This window comes from Haliaeetus albicilla, chromosome 8, assembly GCF_947461875.1.
Source record: "Haliaeetus albicilla chromosome 8, bHalAlb1.1, whole genome shotgun sequence".
In the NCBI taxonomy this organism is placed as follows: Eukaryota; Metazoa; Chordata; class Aves; order Accipitriformes; family Accipitridae; genus Haliaeetus; species Haliaeetus albicilla.
In genome coordinates, this window is record NC_091490.1 from 9,830,878 (window position 1) to 9,855,012 (window position 24,135).

At 42.7% G+C, this 24,135-nt stretch overlaps 1 protein-coding gene across 1 annotated transcript in view; it reads left to right on the forward strand.

The window, feature by feature from the left end:
• Nucleotides 1-24,135, forward strand: part of TRABD2B (TraB domain containing 2B) — a 298,587-nt gene that overhangs the window by 254,615 nt on the left and 19,837 nt on the right. The window contains exon 6 of the mRNA XM_069788792.1: nucleotides 18,312-18,581. Coding sequence (XP_069644893.1) covers nucleotides 18,312-18,581 — 270 coding nt within the window. The remainder of the gene's footprint in view (nucleotides 1-18,311; nucleotides 18,582-24,135) is intronic.

The window sequence follows — 24,135 nt, forward strand, 5'->3', positions numbered from 1 at the left end:
TTTCCTGTGGGTGGAATAATCTCCCCGTTGGGATGCTGCAGTTCTTCTTAATCCTGTTGTAGACCTTTGGATCTTTCACTTGATCTGAACCTGAAGATCATACTCCCTTGCCTAGCTTTTTTCCCTCAGAAGAAAAGCAAGCTCCTTATTTAGGGGGGTTTCTCTGACAGCATAATTTGCAGTAAGAGGTATATAGGGATTAAATGAGGTTCATCTGCATGCATTGGCAAATTTATTGCCTCATCTAGCGTTGGAGAATATGACTACTTAATGCTTAAAATATTTAGTCATGAAAATATGCACATTACATTTTCAGGGGATTCCCACATGTCTTTCAAATATCCTCCTCTGCAATTTAATGATCTTTGTGTCTATAATTACCTTACAGCCACAAAGTCTGAGCCAGTCAAAGTAACTCTTAGGGGGAAAGAAATTGAAGAAAATCTGCAAGATGTGGTAGAGAAACAAAGTCAACTTACAAGTTCTCAGCCATAGAAACTTAATTATCCAGTCACTTCCTGAGCAACACATTACTTAGGGCCAGTGCATCTGCGTGTTCTTTAGGCCACCTTTAAACACTGAACACCTTCTGAAAGAGTGGAATTTATCAACTTACCACAAAAAAAACTCTGGGAAAGAGCAAGATAATTCATGATGTTGGTGAAAGAATAAGGAACAAAACTTCTCATGAATTTTGTGCTTGACTAGTTCTCCCAGTGGGACGTTCACTTTTCTCTACAATCAGATTTTATCCTTGGCAAAATTTCTGGTTTCTTTTGAAAAAAATTTTCATATTCCATATCATTGTGTTCCTTGGGAACTTGCACACAAGGCCACTGGGGAACCTGGGCTTGCTTCTTTTTGCTCAAGGGCAGCTTGCTAGCTGAGCTGTCCTGCAGCCAGTGCTAAGGTTTCTAGGTTTTTCGCTGCTCTGCAGCCCATCAGTTTTAGGAGATCTGTATCTCATACTCCATAAACTGCCTAATAGTCTACTTACAGAGCCTTGGAGACTTCAAAAGTTCAGAGCTAGTTCTTACTTTATTTCCTAGCCAAATTTTGGAGTTCTTGTTGCCATGGGAGAAGCTGATTTTTTCATCCTCTTTCTGCTTCCAGCCAACTCTAATACAGATCTTTTCACCTAAGGTCATTAGTATAAGATGAAAATTCTGGTCTATAGTTACTAGAGATAAAGCTGATCCAAACTGCACTGAAGTCAACAACAAGGCTTCCATCGGTGCCAGTAGCTTTTAGAGGTCATCGTTAATATGAAATTGTTGCTAATTCTCTCCTGTCTTTGGCTGTGAGGAGCCGTGACAGAATTGGTAGAAAACTAAGAGTATCTTCACACTCTTGTGTAGATGCTTACTATAATCAATGTAAAAAGACTGGCTTTCCAGAGGACTGCTCATGGGTGTCTTAGCTGGCCCAGCTTGCTTGCAGTAGGTGTCTGGCTGGTTTTAGATGACTAATCATTTTGTGAGATGGATTTGCCTCCTATTTGAAGGACTTGCGCCCCATTTTCAAGTCGGACAGTGACACTAGACTCATTTAAGCCTTTGGAAAAATTGCACCATCCCCTCTCCAGCATTATATTGAAACAGTGAGATCGTGTGAGTTTTGTGTTTGTGTATTCAGCCTGCACTTGTCTTGTGGATTGATGGTCTCTGTCCCGAGTGATACCAATCTGGGCTGAAGTGCAGCTGCACTTTGTAACAGCTCAAGGGGCACAAAGGTATCAAGTGGTATTGTGTGGTTTGAAAGACGTCGTTTATCTAAGGAAGTTTGTGGTCTGTTTGCTGTCACTCTGTCTTTGCAGTGCTGACTTCCCTTACCTTCACTATCACATTGTCAGGCAAAGAGACCTCACACGTTAGGGCAGATAGCTTTTCCACTTGCAGACCTGACTTCTTTTCCTTCAGCAAGAGGTGTGTGGGTTGTGTTGCAATCAATATTGCTGCTTGATGCAGTGTGAGTGTAATTGGTAGTAATTTGGCTTGCAGGGAGTTCTTTAACATGCACGAGTTCCTAAAAAAGAAACAGGAAGAAAGGGAGTCAGTGACTTTTTTCAATGACACTTTCACTTAAAATTCTTTCAAGAATAGTGCCTTAAAAGAAAACAGTTGGGGATACAGTTTTCTACATAGGAATACACTGACAAGTACATTTTCCATCTTTCATGAGTGATCAGGTGTTCATAGGGACATTCTTCACAGTTCAAATGGTGTTAGAAGCCCTCCAAAACAACGTTGTGTGACTGGTGACATGACCAAATGACTCCTTGTGGGTGGATCTTGTTGTGGCAAGCTGTGAAATTTACTGCAACCTTTCTGAATTGCCCCCACAGGTAGAAGATCACTCTAACGTACGTATGCGATGTGATCTTGTGCCATTTCTTGTCCACTTTGGTGCAGAATAGTCTCACTTTAACAGCTCGTGGTATCTCAGCCAAGCCAGGTGACTTCACACTGGCCACGACCCAGCTTCGGGTCTGAAATAACTGTGTGGGTGTCCCTTTAGGAGAACCATGGTGAAGGGTCAGACTGAGGAGCATGTATATCAGCTGCTTCTCCTAGTTAAGTGCTAGTAGTAGGAGCAGGAATGTCAAAAAAGTAAGTTCTTACAACAGGAGTAGTAAATTAAGAACGGTGAATATATGAAGCACTTGTCACAGTAAATAACTTCGAAGCCAGAATACATTTTCATGTCATAATCATTGAATCATTTTTATGAGAAGTCAAAGTAAATTCATATGTAATCTGTAAAGTATATAAAGAGTTTAATTTACCCAGTAAATCATGTATTGGGAATACTGTACCCAGCTCCAGTTAAGATACACTTCAGAGAAGCTTTAAGGTTTTAAAATCCTTCCACAAGCCCAGAACCTTTGGAAGTTTACTCTTCTCTGGAGCTCATGCTCCATGCAAGTGAACATCATGCCAATATGTTTCCCATTTCCTGAGGATTAAACTGCTGTGTTTGATGACTCAGGACTTCCCAAGAAGGCAACTCAGTCACTCACTGTGTCTGAAGCAGCCTCTGGTGTCTCAGAGGACATGTCTTCTCTTGTGCAGTGATTCATGATTTCAGAGAAGATCAGCTCTCTTTATTTTTTTTTTCTTCCCACAAAGTTAATTAATAAAACAGATTTCTATTAGTGGGTGTTGAAAGACTTTGGCTTTCCACCTACCCTCCCAAATGTTCTGCATTCCAAGGAGAATGAAAAATGGACCTGTGAATAGAAACAGGAGGGAGGAGAAATGGATCAGATGCTATATATGGATATAGACACAGTGGCTGGCACTTGATACGATGGAAGAGTATCCTGAATGAAGACGATTTCCTGCAACCATGATTGCTAAAAATACACTACTACAGTAATCTAGTTTCAGAATTAATACATGCAAATTTAGAGAGAAAGATTGGGGCACAGGTTGTGTCTAACAGAAACCAAATTATCTGTTTGGGCCTCCACCTTTACTTCTTGTTCAGGCGGGTGGCCACACGGATGGCAGTTGTTCTGCTGGTGAAAATTGGATCCTTTGCCACTGTTACAGACCTCTGAGACTCCAGTTGGTCAGGAAAAGCACCTGGAGGATTTACCCTGTCTTGGCCATTGTGGACCTGGCTATGCCCATCTGTCTACCCCATCTGTAGCCCCACCATAGAACAGAATTTTTCATCAGCACCAAGAATTACCCCAAATTGACACCCAGCACAAAGATAATTCCTGTTGACTTCAGCGAGAAAACAGTTGGTCCCACAGGGGACCAGAGGTGAGAGAAGGACTAGATTTGGGGTGTTTCCCCTTCTACTGCTGTATGGGACATCAGACCAGCTCACAATTCTGCAGTCCCACTCTCTGCTGGGTGCAGCTTGCAGAGGAAGAGACCCCTAATTTGCTGCTCTTGCTTGTGGGTAAGATCACACTGAAGCCTTTCTCCACTGCCTCCCAGGACACTTGTCAAGTCAGGGATACTAAGATTTTCCTGCTAAACTGCAGCAGCTCAGCAGCAAAGTCGTAGACAGGCTCAGAGCGCTTTGGTATCCAGTGCCCTGTCTGGCCACTAGATTTGAATCTCCTGTCATCTGACCTCAGCTTAACATTTCTAAATTACTCTTGCAAAAATAAAGGCAGTCAACAGAAATACCTCTGTCGAGACAGCATGTCCCTGTTTATGTTTGAACGGCCGATATGAATCTGGAGTCCCCAGCGATCAAAGTGCATAGTCAGAGAGATGAGCCCCATGTTGTGTTTGAAGTGAGCGCAGCACTTTGAAACAAGGATGGAGCAGGAATAAATCAGGATGAAGGATGTAGGGCATTAACTACTTTACATGAAATCCCTGCTGGAAAGATGTGGCCGGTGTTCCAAAGTTTTCCTTGGAGAGTGCTCGGAAGTTGCATACCAGCCTATTTGTGGAAAGCTAAACAGTTCCCTATTGTCCTTGATGTGAAACGCTTCCCAGATAAACACTTTCCCCCTCCATTGAAGAAAAACGATACAGCCTGTCCAGAGCTCTAACACAGAGGACTATGCTGGACTGCTGCTCAGCTTCTGTGAAGTTGTTGGTTTCTGTTGGCATTGAGCTTTGCTAAAGGCTATAGTTCTTATACATGCCAGCATCGTTAAGAAAAGGCTAAGTTATTGACTGAGACTGGGATAATCTTCAAGGGTTTAATAATGTTGCGTGCCCACATCTTTGCGTCTTTGGGTTCATTATACCCCTGGAATGTAAATCCCAATCCACAGTGGCTAAGCAAGGTTCACATGGATCTCAAATACTTTTGTGGTATTGTCTCCTCCTGATTTCTGAAGGGGAAAGAAAACATTGCTAGCTGAAATAAAATCACATGGTTCTCTACAAGAGGAGCAGTAAACCTCTGCTGCTGTAGTGGGTTTAGGTTGTAACATTGCCTGGATTTGTGGCATTTTAAATCGTTTTAAGTCATTTTAAGGAATTATTCCTAACACCCACAGAGTCAAGGCATCATATTCCAGCACAAGGAAGATCTAGAAGTCCCTGCCTGAACTTTGGAGAGAAAAAGCTGATTTCTGAAATCAGCAGTGCTAAGAATCAAGGCTAACACCAGGGTAATACTGGGGGTGGTTTGGTCCAGGTGAGTGGGTAGCTCTTCTTCTGCTTCTCCCATCCTGGCAGAGGCAGATCTGAAGGACCTTGTTGTACCCTCACCTCTGACTCCAGTTTGGGCACACACGTGGTTTTGTTGGGTGCCTTCTTCCTTCCTCCATAGTGCCACCCAGGCTGAAGACCTCTTCCCGGGAGCAGAGAGTCATTCCACTTGTTGACCTACAGTCAATGGATGCAGTAAATGCACAGATTGGCTTTTTGCCACCATTTTGTCAAAGCAAACCTTGCTTTGCATTTATGACAAAGGAATCATCTTTCTTCCCCTAGAGACATGTGATTTCTTGCTAATGTTAAATGAGAATTTTGCACGTGTATCAAACTTACATGTAAATTAGGTTTTAGGTCGCAAATGAAATTGGGAAGTGCAACTTCCATTGACATTTAGCAGGCATTGAGGTTTTAAATCCCTGAGGCAATTTTAGAAACATCCCCCTCAAGGAGAAAGGACATTGAGTTGAAAGAAAGCAGAGTTAACAGGGGCTTTGTTTGTTTGTTTTACAAATGCAGCCATAAATTTAGAGCTGTTTCTATGTATTCAAGCATTCATACTGCTAGCAATCATTGCTGAATGGTCAGCAATTCCCACTCAAATCAGGGAAAGGCAGCAAATGAAATGCATAGGCAACCAGAAGTGTTTTAAATGAGATGATGGAGCAGGAGACCGATTTTATTTTCTTCTTCTTTCACTACTGGGGTGCACTGTCCCACCTCCCTCCCTCTTTACCTCCCCTGCCTTTCCAAGAAAACCCCTGGTCAGTCTGCAAACGACAGACCTGATGAGGTCTTGGGGTCCTATGGGGTTTCTAATTGTTGGACTCTGGTATCTAGGAAAGGGCTGAGCTCATACCTGAGCCCTTCCTCATAAAGCCTGACTCCTTCCTGCTTATTTTCATATCAATAAGGACATACACAGTTTTTTGATCTCTGTGCTACTTGGGATAATTCAGTTACAACTGGCTGTCAGATTGAGCCTTACTAGAGATAAGGGAGGAGACCGAGAGACAGACAGACAGACACGTGTGCGGGGTGTCATCATTTGCTCAGGAAAAGAAGCCTGTGCTTCTCTTCAGAACTAACGTCTCCGTCTCAGTGGGCCTGGTGGGGCAGCCCCAAGTGCTTAGTCTCATTGCAGAGATAAGTCAGATAAACCGTTCTGTGGTTTTAATTAAACATCTTATGTGGGCAGCATTTCAACAGCACGAGGTGGCAGTTTTGCAGTGTGGCCAACGCTTATCTGTCCGCAGCGTTCCCGTGGCCCCACCAGCGCAGTGTCTCTGAATCTTTGCTGTTATTTCTTCTCACTGTCCTCATGTGAGGTGGGGAGTTACTCCAGGGGTGGATGGAAAACTGCGGCATAAAGAGTTTTTTTAACTCCCTGAGGGAAACTATGACAGCACAGCTAGTTTAGCGTTAGTTAAACTACTAACCCCTAAACTACTGAGCGATCCCTCCCCTAGTGGGATTTGGTGGGCAGCGCTCAGGCCAGGAGAGCTGTGAAAGCATTGGCGGCACTGTGTGCTCCGAATAAATACGAGACACATCTTGGCCACCATGGAGCGTGACACAGAGGTCGTCTGAGTCTCCTTCCCAGTGCCTGAGGCTCACACGCTCCTCTCAGCACTTTCTTGTACAGCTGATTCCTGTGTGGAGCTGCTTCCAGTGAAAGTAGAAGATTTGTATGGGCATGCGTTTCTGGGCTTAGTGTCTCCTGGTACGTGCCTGTCAATCTCACACTTGTGGTATGGAGACATCACCTATCCAGGATTGATAGGTGCCAGGGTAGACTGCAACAACAGAAAAAAAAGTCGAGGGCTTTCTGTGTCTGACACCAACCTAACGCAAACAGCGTAGCAGAAAATGGGGTTCCCTAGGGGCCCTTTTGGCTAAGGCAGCATCCCTGACCCATGCTGTGCATCCAACATTTACAGTGGAAGGTGGTCTGAGACAGAGAGGAGTCCTCACTTATTAAAAGATGAAGTCCTTAGGGGAGAACTAGCAAGGAGTGATATTCAGTGTGGATTAAGAAGCAGTGGCAAAAGCTGAATGAAGGTTGCAAGCGCAGAAGTTGAACCCTTGCTCCTCTAGACCGTTTGGAAATGAAGTGTGTATTCCAGTGCAGGGCCATGTTGCAGAGACAGCCTGATCCCCTGAGGTTGGTAGGAGAGCGCTCTCTCCGTGGATAGAGAAGACAGTTCACTTTAATAATGTATACTAAAAACCAACAATTTTAAATTACTGAATTATTCTGAGAATGGAAGAGTGATTTTGAGATAAAAAGTCCTCTGCTAGCAAAGGAATGTTGGCTTTTCTGTAGTTTGAGCTGGATTACAGCACCGCCTCAGGAGAAGTCCTAGTTTGGTCACTCTCAAAGTGTTCTAGCTTTGTGTAGTGATAAGAAGCTAACGTGACTGCTAGAACGCGTGCCAGATGCCGAGCATAGTTTTGACAAGTCTCTGATGTCTGTTAGACCTGTGATGTTACACGCTTTTCAGTAGCTAGGCAGTGCTACAAATACTAGGCTGTGATACCCTCTCAAACAACTGGCACGTAGATAAAGCATTTCCAAGCAAACAAACAAACAAATAAACACAGACTAAGAAAACACACATGCACATACAATGGAGGGAGGAGGCTTCCTAACTGACTTACTGCGCTCTGGGGAGCAGCAGAACAAGTGGTTTTCATTTTCCTGGTGTTTCACTTACTGCCGTGTGGGGTTCTCTTCACGGGAGAAGAGCTGGGCTTAGTCATTGGTTTTGTGTATGTTTGTGTGTGTGTGTATAAACAGTTTATGTAGAAGTTCGGTCTGCTCAAGCTTGCGACAAGAGCTATTTGTCATTCATGTTCACACCTCCTGTGAAGGTTTCAACCACTGTCAATCCCGTCTAATTTATGGGTTTTTTCCTTGACAAATTAAATCTGCGGAGATTACACGAAGGGCACGTGAGGATTTTGATATCTGTCTGGTCAAGGAAGCTAGTTGGCCTAATTCTCATGCTGGGCCAGCAGAAAGCCCCTGGTAGCCATGCATGGACACTCCCTCCCTTTCCTCCACTGGAAGATGACTGGCACCAGAATTTCTCCAAAGACCTGTCACTCTCCTCCACCTTTTCTCAGCGGAGGCTGTTAGTAGGGGACCTAAGTAGACCTCCATGACTCCTGATGGCCAGTGCTAACCAGTTAGATGCAGGAGGAAGGAAGGACCACCTTTATGCAGACCCTCCTCCTCCTCCTGCATTTTTAGCTGTGTTGGTAACTCCTTGGAGCAGGTGAGCCCCCAAAGCTCCTGTGCAATGAGGTCTACAGCAGAGTTCAGGGAAGGAGGCTGCAGAGGCTCTCACTTTTGTATGGTTGAGTGCTGTGTCACTGCATCCTCGTGATGCTCTGGCTGTATCTGTCTGTCATCATCTCGTACCCCTCACTTGTCAGTTTGCTGAGATGGAGCTCTTTAATGTGTGTGTAGTTTATTTCTGGGATTCTGAAATGTCCCGATAAAAATAATAATAAAAGACATTGCAATGAAGGAGAGAGATTTTCTGGGGTCAGTGCAAGTTCTCCTGTTTCAAGAGAAGAAGACCAGGGCCCCGTTGTTTGTAACTAATCAAGATTTGCCTGAGTTCATTAAAAATCATTCTTTCTTGTGGTCTCAGATGCCTCCTAGGTATTCAATCTGTAGTTCAAGGTTAATCTCATAGGTTTCAATTAACAACCAAAAAAGAGAATATAAAACCTTCTTTTCTTCCTTAAGGTTTCAGCAGCAATGTGCATGTTTCATTAATGAAGAATTTTAATGAAGGATGGATTTGTCAGACAGAAATAAGTATTTGATACAAAGGAGTATCATCAGCATGAGTTAATACAGACAGGGAACTCGGTGAAACCAGGCTAGTATGGAGAGAGACCTTATGTAAAGTCCATTAACATTAGAGTTGATAGAACAGCATTAGGCATTAAAGCAAGTGGAGTTTGGAGGAAGAAGTCTCCTGCCTTCATCATGTTTCAAGGGCTCTGTCCATTACCGCACAGTAAAAATACCCACAGACAGGCCAAAGTGTTGTCTGAATAGGGTTTCTGACAACTGTTTTGTTCTTTTCTTGGAAACACTCAGGCCCTGTGATAAAAACAATGCCAAGGGGCTATAACAGTATTTTGGAGAAAGGCAGACTGACTCTGTGTTCCCTTTTTTAGCTCAGCAGCCATCATGGCTAAGCAGATCAGATGTTTTAAAGTGTCAGCTACAGAGAGGAAAAGTGGATTCAGTGTAACAGAGATGTGAGATCTCTTGCAGGCATGGTCGTCTTGTGGCTCTTTGGTCCCACACTTCTGCCTGCTGCTTACTTTAAGTGGTCCACGTCTCTCTCCTTCTAGTGATAGCAGCTACTTATGTGCCCGCGTTATCTGTCATCTTGCAATTGTAAAAGCCTGGACTGAACAAGATACTTAAGGAAGACAAGTTGCCATGCTTGTACAGATTTGTGATCCATCCACCCAGTATCTCATCTCTGCTAGGGCTCAGCTTCAAGAGCGTCAGAGGGAAGTGCAGGAAACAGGGCCAGGCACACATTGAGTAATCTGTCCTTAGTTTAAGTCTGAAGTCAGTGAAAATGTTTTAGTCCCTCAAGCTAGGGATTTGGTACCTTGCTCCATTGATGTCTCTGTAGAGAGTTTATTTTTAAGATGTGATGGGGAATACGGACTCCTGCAGATGTTTCTTCTCTCCGGAGGATCCAGCAGAGAAGGGAAACCAATTCCCAAAGGAGACAATCTGGGAGCAGAATTCAATTTGGATTGCAAATGAGTGAGATACAGACAACAGTTGTGTATTAGCTGTAATTCTACTGAGGAATCAAAATCGAGCAGCCAGTTTGGGGGGTGGGGTTTGTCAGTCAGCTTCTTAATCTTGAAACCTGGCTGGATGGCAACTACTAGGATGGAACAAATGCATCCTCACTTTCTTTTCTGCGCTTAAACTGAGGTCAGGAATGGTTTGGGAATAACAACGCATGAGATGAGAATAATTTTGCAACTGAATTAGCAAACCTGCCTTTACGCGCAGCTATATAGCTCAGTGTCCCAAAAGCTGATGCTGACTAGAGAGGAGCAGATAGCCACAGGCATCAAGAGCTCCATTGGCTTAAAATGGAACTAGGAGAGAGATGAGTTTTGGTGAGTATTTCTAGTTTGATTGTGGCAGCTGGAGGAGAAAGAAGGATTTGTTCAGCCCTTGGCTTGCTTTCCGCCCACTGGAGTCTGAGATTGTAACTGCTGAGGTGAGATGGTGGCATTCAGTCACCATTGTCCAGTTTCTCAGGCACTGCCCAAACCACCGTAAATACGCTGTAGAATCAGAACTGGCCCAAAACCTAAACCCAAACCAAAACTTTGGAAATGTCACAATTAGACCTGAAGAAACTTGATGTTGCAGATTGGGCCGAACTGGGTAAGAGTTTTATGCTTTGCAGAACCTGTTGAATGATGGAAGTTAATTTCCAGCACCTGAAAAATCTGCGGTGTATAATTAATATGACATCACCTCAGAGAAACAAAGAAAGATCAGAGAGCTTATAAAGAGGAAACAGAAATTACATTGCCCAGTAATAAGTCCTCCATTTTTCTTTATTAAAGCAATATATATGTGTTTATTAAAAAGTTATTAAAAGGAAAGAGCAATATATTTACTCTTGTTACTAATGGTTTTCAAGCAATAACAGAAAAAAAAATGTGTGGAATAAAGCTTGAAAATATTCCAGTTCAATAAAAATGCAACCCTAAAGTCTTCTTTTGTGGTATAATACCATCACTTTAGATTCATCAGAAAGCCTGTGTACTCTTGGCAAATTTGGACAGAAGTCAGGATTTCCAATCCAGAGGTAAAGCTGATACTCCAACATCTGTTTCTGTCCAAAATCAGGGAGGAAAAGCAGAAATATTGAAAAGTCATTGCAAAGTCAGCACTCAGAAATTTATTAGAAGACACTGAAACTTTTCAGTTAACATTATGTGGCAAGTCTTTCAGTGGTACATGGACACATAGGAGTTGTAATTTGAATGTGAAGTCCTTTCTGTCCTCTGTGAAGTTAACTTCCAGAATGAACCAGATGTCCCAGGACAGCTGCAGAGCTATGTGCTCCCATGTTGAACCAGGATGCTTGAGCAGAAAAGAGCCTGTCTTGAAGTATGGGATAGGTATTCTGTCCAAGGATCTTTAAGTACAACTTCCATAAGACAGTGAGGCACCAAAGAGCTGTATTATGAATATTTTGCTTAAACCAAACTACCCAGGCTGAAGTAGCTTAGCACTAAATTGGTATGGTGATAGTAAGACAGTGAAGATTTAGGGAATAGAGTCTGAGGTGAGGCTTTGTGTGTCACGAGCAGAGAAGGTTCTTATTTGCTGTTAATGTGGGAGATGGAAGCAAGAATGGAGGGTCGACCCATCCTTCCTCTGTGGGCACAGCCCATCTTCTGAGGTTGGAGTGTGCAGCTTACAGAGTTTACACTAAAGATGCATGAAAAAAAGATTATTCAGTTCAAGAATTGAACTAACAAATCGAGAAGGGGAAATAAGTTCAGAGCAATCTGAAGTGGAACATTTTGAGGACATTTTTGAAGGCAGAGGTTGAGTTTTGTTATTTTTTTGTCATTTTTGTTTAGTAGTTGGGTTTTCTTTTTTAATTGAGATCAATTTTTAAACAAAAAAGGTCACTTTGTAACATTTAAATCTTTGAAAACAGAAGACAAAAAAGTCAAAAGCTTTCCTCAGAAAGTGCTGAAATGAAATATTTTGAGTTTTCTGAAATAAAAAAATTCATATGAAAATGTGGAAATGGCATGTTACAAATGTTTCAGCTGTCCTCTCTTTTTTCAGCAAATTCAACTGCTTAAGTTGCAGAAAGCTTGCATTTCTTCTCCTATGCCCTAGATCAGATCCACTTACAATGAAATGGAATAGATAACAAAAGTATTACTCACTTCTCTTATTTTATAGTTTCTCAAACTGGGAAGGAAAACATCACCATCTATGGGAATATCTTGACCTCACAAGCTTTTCACTTCATTTATGCACATAGTTGAGGGTTTGCATATATATGTGTGTATACCGAGGACCAAATTCCCTTTCAAACTAAGGCCACAGTTCTTGAACAACACTGATTCTTCCCAGAGAAATAGTCTGACATGGATTCTGAGTCCAGAGATACCATCCAAGTTTGGAGTCAACTGTAATCTGATTTAACTACTTCACCTAATTTAACTGCTCATGAGATGTAGTTGACTCTGGTACAAAAATGAGAAAACAACTTTGTTTCCAGATCCTGTTAAGAAATGAAAATGCTTTAACTTTAGCTTACAGGCCTAAGGCAACTGCATCCTAAATAAAATAACCTCATTATAATTAAGCCGATCAGGTGAGGGTATGATCAGGGTTTTCACAGGTGTTCTCTTTTGCTGTCTCTTGAGGCCAAATTCATCCTCAGTAATTTATGGCACTTACCTGAAGCAGCTCAGATAAGTTAGGTATGGGGAGAATCTAATTCTCCAATCCCTTCTTTGGATTTACTCTCTTTTGCAGTAAAACAAATTTTTTATATATATATGTATATATGCTTTCATCCTGAAGGGGATGAACTCCATGGTGGTATGCACTGATGTCACCTGGTTATGTGAGAGACCGTGGTCTAAATCCATACTCCACATCACTAGTAAGAGGCCCTATAAGCTATGCTGGGGTGGGTTGGGTTAGGATTTCTGCCTGGTTTTCTGTTCTCCTTTTGTTTGCTGCTCTCCCAAGAGCTTTGAAAATCAGAGTTTCAACCTAGCGTGGAAGAGAAAAAAAAATGTAAAACTTCTTGTGGGACAGGACATTCTGGTGCCCGTCTTGTGGGTGTGCATCACTGCTCTCTCTGAGAGATGCGTAAGGAAAAAAAAGCAAGAAGCAGATGTCTCTGTGGCCTGTGGCAAGGGGAGCGAGGATGCGTGCGAGGGACTGACGAATTCCTGCCTTGACAAAGACTTCCAAACTGGAATTTATGAGAACCCGTCTATAATAAAATGCTCTTTACTTAGTGTCTGGCTGTCATCCGGGTGCCTCCCAAGAACAGTGGCACAAGGATAAAGCTGCCACATCACACATTCCTTGCTATCACCACAGCTTCTCTTTTGATGAAACAAAATCTTTCCTTGTCTGACAGTTCTGAAAATTGAAGCAAGAAAACCTCAGCAATGTTGCTGTACTTGGAAGCGCGTGCAAAGCATGGCAGTCTTCTGAGCAAAACTTTTCCATTGCTCGCGCTACAAAGACAAGATGCAAGTAACAAATTGGCAAACTTGCGTTTTAGAAGATTCTGCACATATCTGAGGGAACAGAAACGTTACCGCAAGATTGCTGAAAGAATAGATTGATGATTTAGTTGTGTGGAAGATGTGTATGGTCAGCAAAGGCATGTCCTCTCTCACGAGCTAAAGCAAGGGCAAATTCCTGGCCCTGCTGAAGCCCAGGGAAGGCTTGACGGGACTCGCCCCAAACGTTATTAGCATTACTCCAGCAGGGTCAGTGGGCAAAGGCATTAGTGGGGTCCACCCTGCCCGATGGTGCCCTCAGACAATTGTCAATGAGTTGGTTGTTGGGAAAATCCCTGTTGGTGGGACGAGATGCGATGAAAGGTGTCGCGTTAACACCACGCAGCCTCCTCCACCGGTGGGGAAAGGTGGGTTATTCGCAAGGGTCGTTCAGAGCGGGAATGAAATGTGGATGCTCTGATTCACCTGGTTATCCAGCCGGGAGATGGTCACGGCCCTCTGAGCTGCAGAAATTGGATACCTGATGGCAGGGGTAGGAAGATGCTTGCCTAGGCAGGGAGAAAGGCATGGCCGGACTGCTGGGTGGCTTGAGGTTGAATGAAAGTGGGACCTGGGCAATTTTAAGCCTGGGAATTATTAAAAGAAGCTATTACAGGACTTCCATGATGTTAATGTCATTGTTCTGATCGGGTCCACTCGATAACCCTAGCAAATCCTGATGATGAGTCGATTTTCTATTGTCAGTGCCAGCACAGAGCAACACTAGAGACCACAAGGCAGAGAGAGAAATGCTGAGACAGCCTAATGGAGCATACAGCTCAGCCTAAACTACTTGCGTGTTTTGTTCTGTTCTTTTAATTCTTGAAAAGAATTAGAAAAGGATGGCGAATTTCACCAGAAGTTAAACAAAACCACAGGGGTCTTTGTGGATTAAGCATTTTCAAGAACTAGCAAGAATAAATGTTTCCCTGTTTTCATTCTGTTTTCTGTACCTTAGGACCAAGCCACATAGGATAGTTGCTGAGACTCCCAAGTTTTCTTATTTGGACTCTGTTATTTTAGAGAACTTGTTTTGCAGAACTGTGCATCCCAGGGAAGGAAATTAAGGTCAGAGATGAGAAAAACCCACCTAAGGGCCTGAAATACTTTTAGTTTCTCAAAGACCACCCTGTGTGGGAATGATAGATTAAAAAATGGGTGGAACCTCTAAGCCTGGAGTTGTATAAAGTTATTCAGAAAAATCGCTGAGATCTTTGTGTGGACCAAGATATTTGGGTGGTACTTTCTCACTCTTTCTTCAGAAGAGGCACTGTGGCCTCACAAACTGAAAACTAGCCCTGCTTTTTCTCTGGCTTTAAAAATAACTATGTATCTTGAAAAGCTGTCTCAGCAGTAGTGAAGGAGTGGAAAAAAAAGTGTATTATATCCCCATGGTTTCATACAGTGCAGCTGTGCTAACAGAGTGTATTGAGACTGAGACCAAAGGGAAGGCACGAAATAGTCCATGAAATGATCAGTTGAATCTAACAGTAAAGCTTCACGCAATGGGGAGATCTATAGTTGGGGTATCCTATTGCAGATGGGAGGTTTTGTCCTTTTTTTTTTCTTTAGGGGGAAAAAATCCAGAATATTAATAAATTCAAGCCCTTTGTATTAATAAATTTTTTGCTGAAATCAATGGGGAAGTTATTTTCTGATGGAAGTCTACCTTACTCTGAATTAAAATCTTTAAATATTCTTACAATATGTTTGGATTAAATACCCATATTCTGTGGGATTAAAAGTTTTGATTTTACTTCTGGCTGAATGTCTGTAGGATGGTGATCAGATCTGAAAACAACCAGGCCTCTAGATTTATTAAATCAGTTTAAAAAAAAATTCATTTTTTGGAAAGAAGCGAGCATGCATCAACGTACAGCCTTCAACAGTCCCTCCTAGGTCTTGGGGTAATTATTAGTAGGACAGGAATAATGGACCAAGTATCGACCAAATGTAATATGCAGTTGCCACAGTGGAGCTATTCCCCCTGCGTCAACTCTAAAGTACAAGTGGTTAGTTTATAACCCTCTTTAGGTTACAGCATTTTAATGTTTCTTCAGTGTTTATTTATTCTCTTCCCAAAGAATGTTCTGAAATATCGAGTTTACAACCTGTGGCTCATGTGATGGTAGTGGAAACAATTAAGCTAGAAGCTTTCAAAGCCACCACTGGGATTTTGATGCCCAAACTCATTAATTTTAATAAGAAGTGAGCTGCCAGTCGTCTTAAGTGGTTTCTAAAATCTCAACCCATAAAAACACCTCTCTACTGGTTCCAGTTTACTAGGAGCTCAGAGCAAGGTAAACACGTGTAACAAAATAGTAGGTGTTAAAAGGTGGAAAGTATGTGTTCAGATGTCTCTAAGACCATTCAAGGAACCAAACGGCGGCCCCAGCCTTGAGCTGGCAGATGTGGGCTGACGTGGGGGCTGCTCCTCCCTTCAGCCTCTCAAGGAATTACTGACTGATCAGAACACGAGGCACAGTTTCAGCGGCAAGGAGAAGAAAGTCAATGGAAACAGAAATCTTGGCAACAGCTCAGTTCCAGCTGTGATGATCACATTGTTTGTCTACTTTGGGTAGTGCTCTTCCCCCCGGTGTGCTGATGGACGGCTGGGTTGCAGAGGCAGACCTGGGTGAATTCACACCACACAGTGAAGAGCAGAGGTGTCCAGAGCAGTACCAGAATGTCTTTGGGCAGTATCAACCAGCTTGTATTCCCATTGCTTTGGCATAAGTGCAGCAGGCGATGAGGCCGGGGCTTTCTTGCCACCCGTTGCTGCCTGCTGCCATTGCAGTTACCCACATGGTGTTTGTAGATTCTTGGCCCAAGTCCTTCCTACCTGCCTAACCTGTCCTACCCAAGTTCACACTGTTGTCTTCTAAGCTGCTAAATGGCTGCATTTGCATGCTGATACTTCACTGATCCACCATCATGGTTGGATAAAAATTAAGAACTGTTTGCCTGAGGCACCCACCCAATGCAAACCTATGAGAGCCTTTCATTTTACATCAGTCTGGAGATGACTTTGCTTCAGCCAAGAGCCTATGTCACAGCCTAAGAAGTCTTGAAGGCTTTGGAGAGCAGCAGGATCTCACAAAGAAAGGTGCTGCACTGATGAAAACTCATCCTTAATGTGAATCATGGAAGAAAGTCTTGATGGAGAAAAAAAATCCAGAACCAGCAGATCTCTCTGTGATGTAAAATAGAGCACGGAGCGAGTACGAATGAGTTTGAAAAGGACTCACTCCGAGTCTGAATGCTAGGAAAAATATGAGATTTTCTTGTGTATTTTATTAAGAAAGCAACTTTGGAGAATTTTAGGATTAGTTTAAACAAGTGCCTTTCTTTTCTGTGTCTGTCATATGATCTCTGAAGAGCTTCATTAGTGTTGGCCACAAGTGACAAAGTTACTGCAGTTTTTGCCAGTGAGTCTCATAGTAGCAAGGATTAATTATCAGTAGCTATTCGAAGGACCTTTGGGTGAAACACAATGCAGTGGAAATAGAGATGACCGTCTTGACTGCTATTGTAATGGACTTCAAAAAAACCAAAAAGAAAAAAAAAACTGCCATTAGTAGTAGATGTGACTTTTTTGGTTGAGAACAAAATGTTCCATAAATGAAACATGTGGTTTCACTTGCAGCACATTTTGTACATTGTCACCAATGAAGTTCAGGATTTTTTATTACTTTTTCATTAAAATGTCTTACTGGTTTCACTCAGGAGGCAAAACTTTTCACGTGGCTTTAATTGTTTCTGTCATAAAAGTCATAGCATCCATGTAATAGAAATAGTTTTGCAGACCACAGCTTCATACTGCCTATTAATTCTCTTCCATTTTCTGTACCTACAAGTCACTGGGCCATCCCAGAGACAGAAAAAGTTCCTCTCTTGCAATTAAGACCAAACAGGAACTTCTACTGAAGTTAGGGGGGAAAAAATCACTTTCTGTCAGTACTGGTTTATTAGGTTTTTGGTTCAGGTATCTTAGCTCACAAATGTAAGTTCACAGGGCTGCATATCAAAGGACAAAGTTTGTATTGACTTTTTTCTAAAATTAGTGAAACTCTAGAAGATGAAAATAATAAAAGGGCTTTTTCTGCATAGTTCCAGTCAGATGCAAGAGGTGGTAGTATTTCAAACAGGAGTGAAGAGCTCTGGCAGCATTGTTTCAAGGTGGCTTTGGACAGGTCATTTACCCCCTTTTTTGCTTCATTTCTCCATCATACAAAAACTGCTGGAGTTCAGGTCTCACATATCCCATCCCAGCAGCCTGGCTATTAGACCATGCTTCTGTCATCAGTCTGAGCTTCCCTGTCAGCAATCCTAACTCAGATGAACAAGCGTAATTAGTGTTGCAGTCAAAACAGTGACTTGTTTTCCACAGATTATATCCAAATTAAAAAAAAAAAAAAGAAGGGAACTAGTGTTATCTCATTAATTTAAGATCAGCTGCTGTTATGGTATCTGTTTTCCTCAGAGGGAGTCACAGTTTTGCCATTTAACCTTCAGCCCGGCGGGGGAGGTGATGTTGACCCCTACTGCAGCCTCTAAAGCCTGTAAGAAGTAATTAAAATGCCAGAAAACAGCAATAGCATATCAACTGCTTTTTCCCCTTTTCTCAGTTTAGTGCTTATTTGAAAGCTTGCTAGGAAATGCCACTGCTGTCTTTAGTGGCTGCCTCAGAGCAAAAACCTTTCTCCCTGTACATCTTCTTAGCAGTCAGGAGCACCCACCAAGTAGCGTAGTCCTCTGCTTTCACTTTTTTCTTAGCACGATCCCTCGCTTATTCATCAAATGTTTCAATGTTGTGGTTTGCAGTTCAAGGATGACAAAGCCAGGCCCAGCCTTGGAAAGGTCCTCAGCAACAGCCCTGCCCGCTGTGCAGCTTTCTGAGCAGGTCCCACTGACGTCTCCTTCCCTGAAGCCCCTGCAGATGGACGAAGAAGACAGCCTGTCTCCTCACCTCCTGTTGCCAGATAGCATCAGCCAGCTGGAAGAGTTTGGCAGGCAGAAGAAATGGCACAAGAAGCAGCACAAACACCATCGCCAGAGGCAGTTCAATGATCTCTGGGTTCGGATAGAAGACAGGTGAGTCATAACTTTCATGGTCCCTGTCCTCTTCCCGCTGTCTCCTAACTCGTTGCTCTTTACAGATCCCAGCTCTTGTCGATTAGACCCTAAGGAGGGTTGAAGAAAGGCTAAATGGGAGAGACAGGGAGTGAGGTGATGGTTTTGGAGCCTAATGAAGAACTAGGAGGAAGGCTCATAGGCACGTTTGATCTAAAAGTAAAGAGAAAAAAAGCTAATGCTTAGAATATTTAAAATACACAGAAACAAAGACTTGTCAGAGTAAAAACAGGAAAAAAATTGGAATGGAAAATATTCTGTGTTTGTCGTCTTTCTTCCAATAATTATTTTCTAATCTTTAGTGTCAGTTTTCAGCCCCAAAACTCGCCCATTTTCCAACCATGCGGAATATTCCTGGGAGTTTTTAAGATTCTGACATATCTGACTTTCAGTCTTCTTAACTATGTTCTGGGGCTGAAATGTTTTAACTCTCAGACTGCATTGAAAACAGCAAACAGGCAAAATGAAGTATTTAACTAAGGCCTCTATGTGAAGAGAATGGAGGTAGGCACATTTCTGTGGCCAATCTTGAGCCGAGGTTAAAATCTCCAATTTGGTGTTTGAATAAGGACCTTCATGTTTGACCAGGGCTTCTCGATGTGTGCTTTTAGGATTCTTGGGCAATTTATTCTGCCACCTCTAAAACTGGGAAAGCTCAGTGCTTTTATCTAGGCCGAGTCATGGGCAGATAAACAACCACAATGTTTATAGATCTCCTAACAAGTGAAAGGAATGAAATAATCTGTTGGGAACTGGCTGCTTGCCTATACATATAATAATTGTCTTTGAGCATTACTCTTACTCCCATTTTCCTTGCAAGTATAATGAGTCAGAGTCTCTCATAGGCTTCTCCCTTTGCTAAGGAAAAAACTCCTCATATTTGTGGTTTGTTTCTTGGGGTTTTTTTTAATTTTTATTCATTCTTTTTAATGGAGCAGTTGCCTCTTTTTTTTTTTTTTTTGTAGTTTATTGTATTCTCAGGGTGAGTGCTGTAAGAGTTGTTATTAAGGTGGTGCATATTAATCTTAACATAGTAAGGCTATTTCTGAGGTTACTGCCAGCCTCGGTAAGAAGGATCCATGTGTTTTGTTCTTAAAGTTTGTTTAGTGGTGGGATCCTCCCCACAGAGGATGTTTAAGCATGAACCAAGAGGCATTTGGTTCAACATAGTTGATTGCCTCAAGGACAAGGGACTTTTCCCTTTTTCTTCTGCCTGGGCGCCACCAAGTCATGGTGTCCCATGATGTCCCAGCATTTCACAAGGGTGTCTGGTCCAGCTCACCATATGTGTCATACAAGTGAGGTGCTTAAATAGATCTGGTGGGAGCCTGGCAGTGAGGCACAATCCTTCTGCCCCCATCCTATCTATCCAGAAAGGATATTGGGCCTGATATGGCTGTGGAAATGTGCCACTGGGGGCTTGAAACAGTAGTGCTTCCATAACTTTGGCGGACTTTTGTGCCTTTTGCTGTTTTTATTTCAGTAAGAAGTGTTCCTAGGAAAAGTATTTAAAAGGGTAGTTCCCCAGGTTAGAGTTAAATTATTCACTCTGTGCTCCTGTGAGATTTCATGTGAATCAAAACCTTTTAACCCTCTACTTCCATTTCATAAGGATGGAGATTGGGATAAGGAAATATAAGTTTTTGCTCCCACCATGCTGGTGATGAACCAGACACTGTGTGTTGCCTGCCTTGCTGAAAGATCCCAGGGAGATATTAGTGGGAGATCACAGCCCTAGAAATGAGGAAAGGCTGGAAGAAGGGAAGTCTGCCTTAGTGCTTTCAGATGGTTTTAGTGCTTCTACAGTTCTGGAGTAACTTCTGGTGTTTTCCTGGAAACAAAACAAAACAAAAAATACAAACTGTTCAGCTAAATCAGAGACTCACAACCAGCTCTGGTTTCTCCATAAATTGGATGGGGTCTCAACTTTCATAAACCAGCTGCTGCATATTGTGCTTTTGGCAGTTGGGTTTCATCAACATTAATTGCAAGCTGGACCTTGCACAAGGCAATAAACAGTGAGTTCTTTCTAACTGGTTCCTTTCTGATTGGTAAGAAAAGAGCAGAAATGTGTGCCTGTCACCAGACTTCATAGCATGACCATTCTTGGGGGGAAACAGCTAGGATGGCTAATAATATGGGCAATGAAGTGTTACCTGTGCAGGAGAGAAGCATGTGAACTTATATTGTGTTGCCTCAATAATGTTCACCAGCACTCAACAGTGAGACTGTTAGCACTCATTTTTGGAGGATAATCAGTGTACTAGAAGGTCACACTCTGGCCTGTCCCATAGATCCATTGTGCATTTGCATATACTTAAATTGAAGCCCCCCATGTTCTCTGTATGGACTGAGCTCTCTGCATATAGTATTACCGTGAGCCTATGGCCCATATTTCCAAATGGTTCTTCCTCCAGTTTGAGTTTCCTAACTCACCTGTTGTCACCTGAAACTTCACTTGTTCACCTTTGAGACAAAGTAGAGGGATTTAGGTCATTGTTACGGCTTTTGGGTGAAAGCTGCATAAAACTCATTGTTTCCATGCAAGGTCTCCAGAATTCAGCTGTTTGAGCTGCCATTCAACCTGAAAAGTCAAAGAGAAATATACAGGTGGAGGACAAATCCAGGCAAATTTAAACCAGATTATTGATTCTTGTATGAACCTCATTGAACTGTGAAATGACTGTGGTTCATGCAGTTCTTTTCCAAAGCTTTATTGACCGTGGATTAGAGGACTTTATGAGCCATGAATTGCAGGGCTTTTATGGACTACACATTTGTAGGCTATCTCATACACTTCCATGGAAATCTTGGGGTGTTTTTTTAAGCTACCAACACAGAAACAAAGGAAATGAACACAGGAGAACAATCTTAAAGGAACATCAAAGGTCTGACTCCAACCTATAAAAGCCAGGAAATCCATAATTAATGGTTCCACTAAGACTTCAGCTCACGCAGTCGTTCGGGTCTGATCTGAGGTTATAGCTACAATCTGAAATGGCCTTGTGAAAAATGAGTCATCATTTAATGTCACACATCATTATTAGTATTTACTTTCAGTTATACCTTGGAGATTGTCCTTTCCTTTTTGTTCTGTCTTAACAGCTGAGGCATTTGAGTTGGCACCCCTGCGTGGACGGTGTTTAGATTTGTGTGTCGGAGGGTTAGTACCGCTGCGGAGGATGAGAAAGCTTCTGCTCTGTCTTCTCCCTGTCTTTGACAGAGCTAAGATTTGCTGATCTCCTGGGTAATCGGCTACACTGAATGCTATTAAAAAACAAAAAATCCTGATGAAATGTGTGGTTTCCTCTCCCTTCTGCCTCCTTCCCCCAAAATCTAAACAAAATGAAAAAGCCCTGCCTGGCTGCAGTTTGTGTTTGAAATTGTTTGTCAAGAACAAAATTAAAAGGAGATTTCAAGTAGCGGGATTTTTTTCTTTAATGACTTGATTTTGCAGAAATGTGCAGATTTGAAGTCTGTCTTTGGGAGGGATTTGAACTTAGACAAAACTTAAACCCTAGCTAGCTCCCGTAGCCAAAAACTAGCTAGGGCAGCAGGGAGGGAGGCAAAACCCTTGGACTGGAAGGCTGCAGTTTGGCATACAGAGTGTGTTATTGTTCCTGTTGACCCTGTGTTAGCTAAGCTTTCCCTTGTAATATAAATAATTAATTACAGATCATTCACTGGCTTTTCATGATGAGCTGCTCAGTTAATTGAAAGAGTAGAGAAATGTCTGTGACGTTTCAGAGTAGTCAATGAAGGCCGGATCAGGATCGCACCTTTGTTCTAGTGGGCAAACGGTTTAAGGCTACAAACAAAACCAGCCCAAGAGAACAGAGAACCTCTCCCAGCTGGGGAGGGAGCGTTATAGCTCCTGGGGCCCTAAGGCAGGGTGGGAGGAAAGCTCCTGGGAAAAGGGAGGGAGGGGTATTAGTAACTGGGAGGGTGTTTCAGGAAGCGTGAGCTTTGGAAGGAGCGATGGCAGCTGGGGGATGTGAAAGAGAGAAATACAGTGGTGGGAAGAAAGAATTTGAGAGGATGTAGTGAGCAAATTCAGAGAATCTCAGAAAGAGATCTGGGTGAAGATGGTGTTTGGAAAGACACCGAGGACACACAGATGCTTCACTTGCACAGGAAAGAAATGAAAGGAAAAGAATTGTTATCAGAAGAAAGAAAAAGAAATTCTTGTCCCAGATGTAAGCTCAGCCCTGAAAAACCTGCCATTAGTGGGAAATGAAATTAATTCCCCCTGTAACTGGAAATGGCATTTCTCTGATAGCCCGGTGCTGACTATTCAACCCCAGATTTCTTTTGGAAGCAACAGTTATTTTAGACACCCCCCCCCCCCCCAAAAAAAAAGTTATACCAGTGATGGATGAAGAGAGACAATGTGTAATAAACTGCACTAAGTGTGCCTGTATAGAGTGAACCTTATCAGTTTGGATGGAATTTAAGCACTTAGCCTGTTATCCTTTCTTTCAAGACAATGCAGTGATGGAAAACAGAACTCTGTCAACTCAGGCAAACTTTTAATTTCACTTAACTGCATCTGAAAGGTAAATTTCAGTAAATGAATCCAAATTGCTTCCTTTTCACAACACACAGTGCTGAAATACAGTACTTAACTTCATTAAAGAAAAGACTGCTTTTCTTTAGAGGAGACCTAGACACTTTTGAAGTCTAACAGGTAAATTGTGGTCAGATGATTTCCCTCCATATGGTAGCTTTGAGCTTGAAATTTCCATCACTGGGGCCTTGTTTGTTTAAATTACTCTATCCGCCTCCCTGGTAAGGATACAGCTTGAAGAGTGCATGCCTACTGATGCTTATGGGGAGAGGGGATCATTCCCTCCTCCAGTCTGTCTCCATGCAGCCAGTAAGCAGTTCCCACCACTGCATTTATTTGCCCTGTGTTCAACCAAAGATGAGGATGCAGCTTCAGGACCTTTCTGACTTGTTCTAGTGAACCTGTCTCCCAAAGGGACCGCTCCAGCAGCCAGGAACAGCGGGAGCGTAGGTGTGTTGGGAGTCCCACCTTCCCACCCCATTGCTATTTGGGGCTTAACTGTGTTGTGTGGCTTTCCTCCAGCGCTTCTGTCTACCATTTTCTTCGCTGTTTTCCTGGCAGGATTTCCTTCTCGGGAATCTTTCATGATCACAGTCCCTATCAGTGACTTCCCCCAGTCTCCAGGGCATGGTATACAAATATCTACTCATCAGAAAAATCTCATGGTTTGACAGCTTGGGTACAAGATCCTTCTGTCATGCTGAGTGGTCTCAAAACACCTCCTGGACAAATACTCCCTCCTGGTTCCTCAGTGGAAGCTGAACCTTTATGTCTTGAACTGGCCTGAAATCTGCTCTTGCTTTGCCCAGTTCTTTATGAACTCTGGTGAACATATAGTGGCCAGAAGAAGACATTTTGGGCAGTGAAGCAGGGTGTCAGTTGGTCCTTCTCTCTCCCCATGTTGCATGCCTTTCTCAAACATGCAGTCTTGCTTCTGTGAAGGCATCC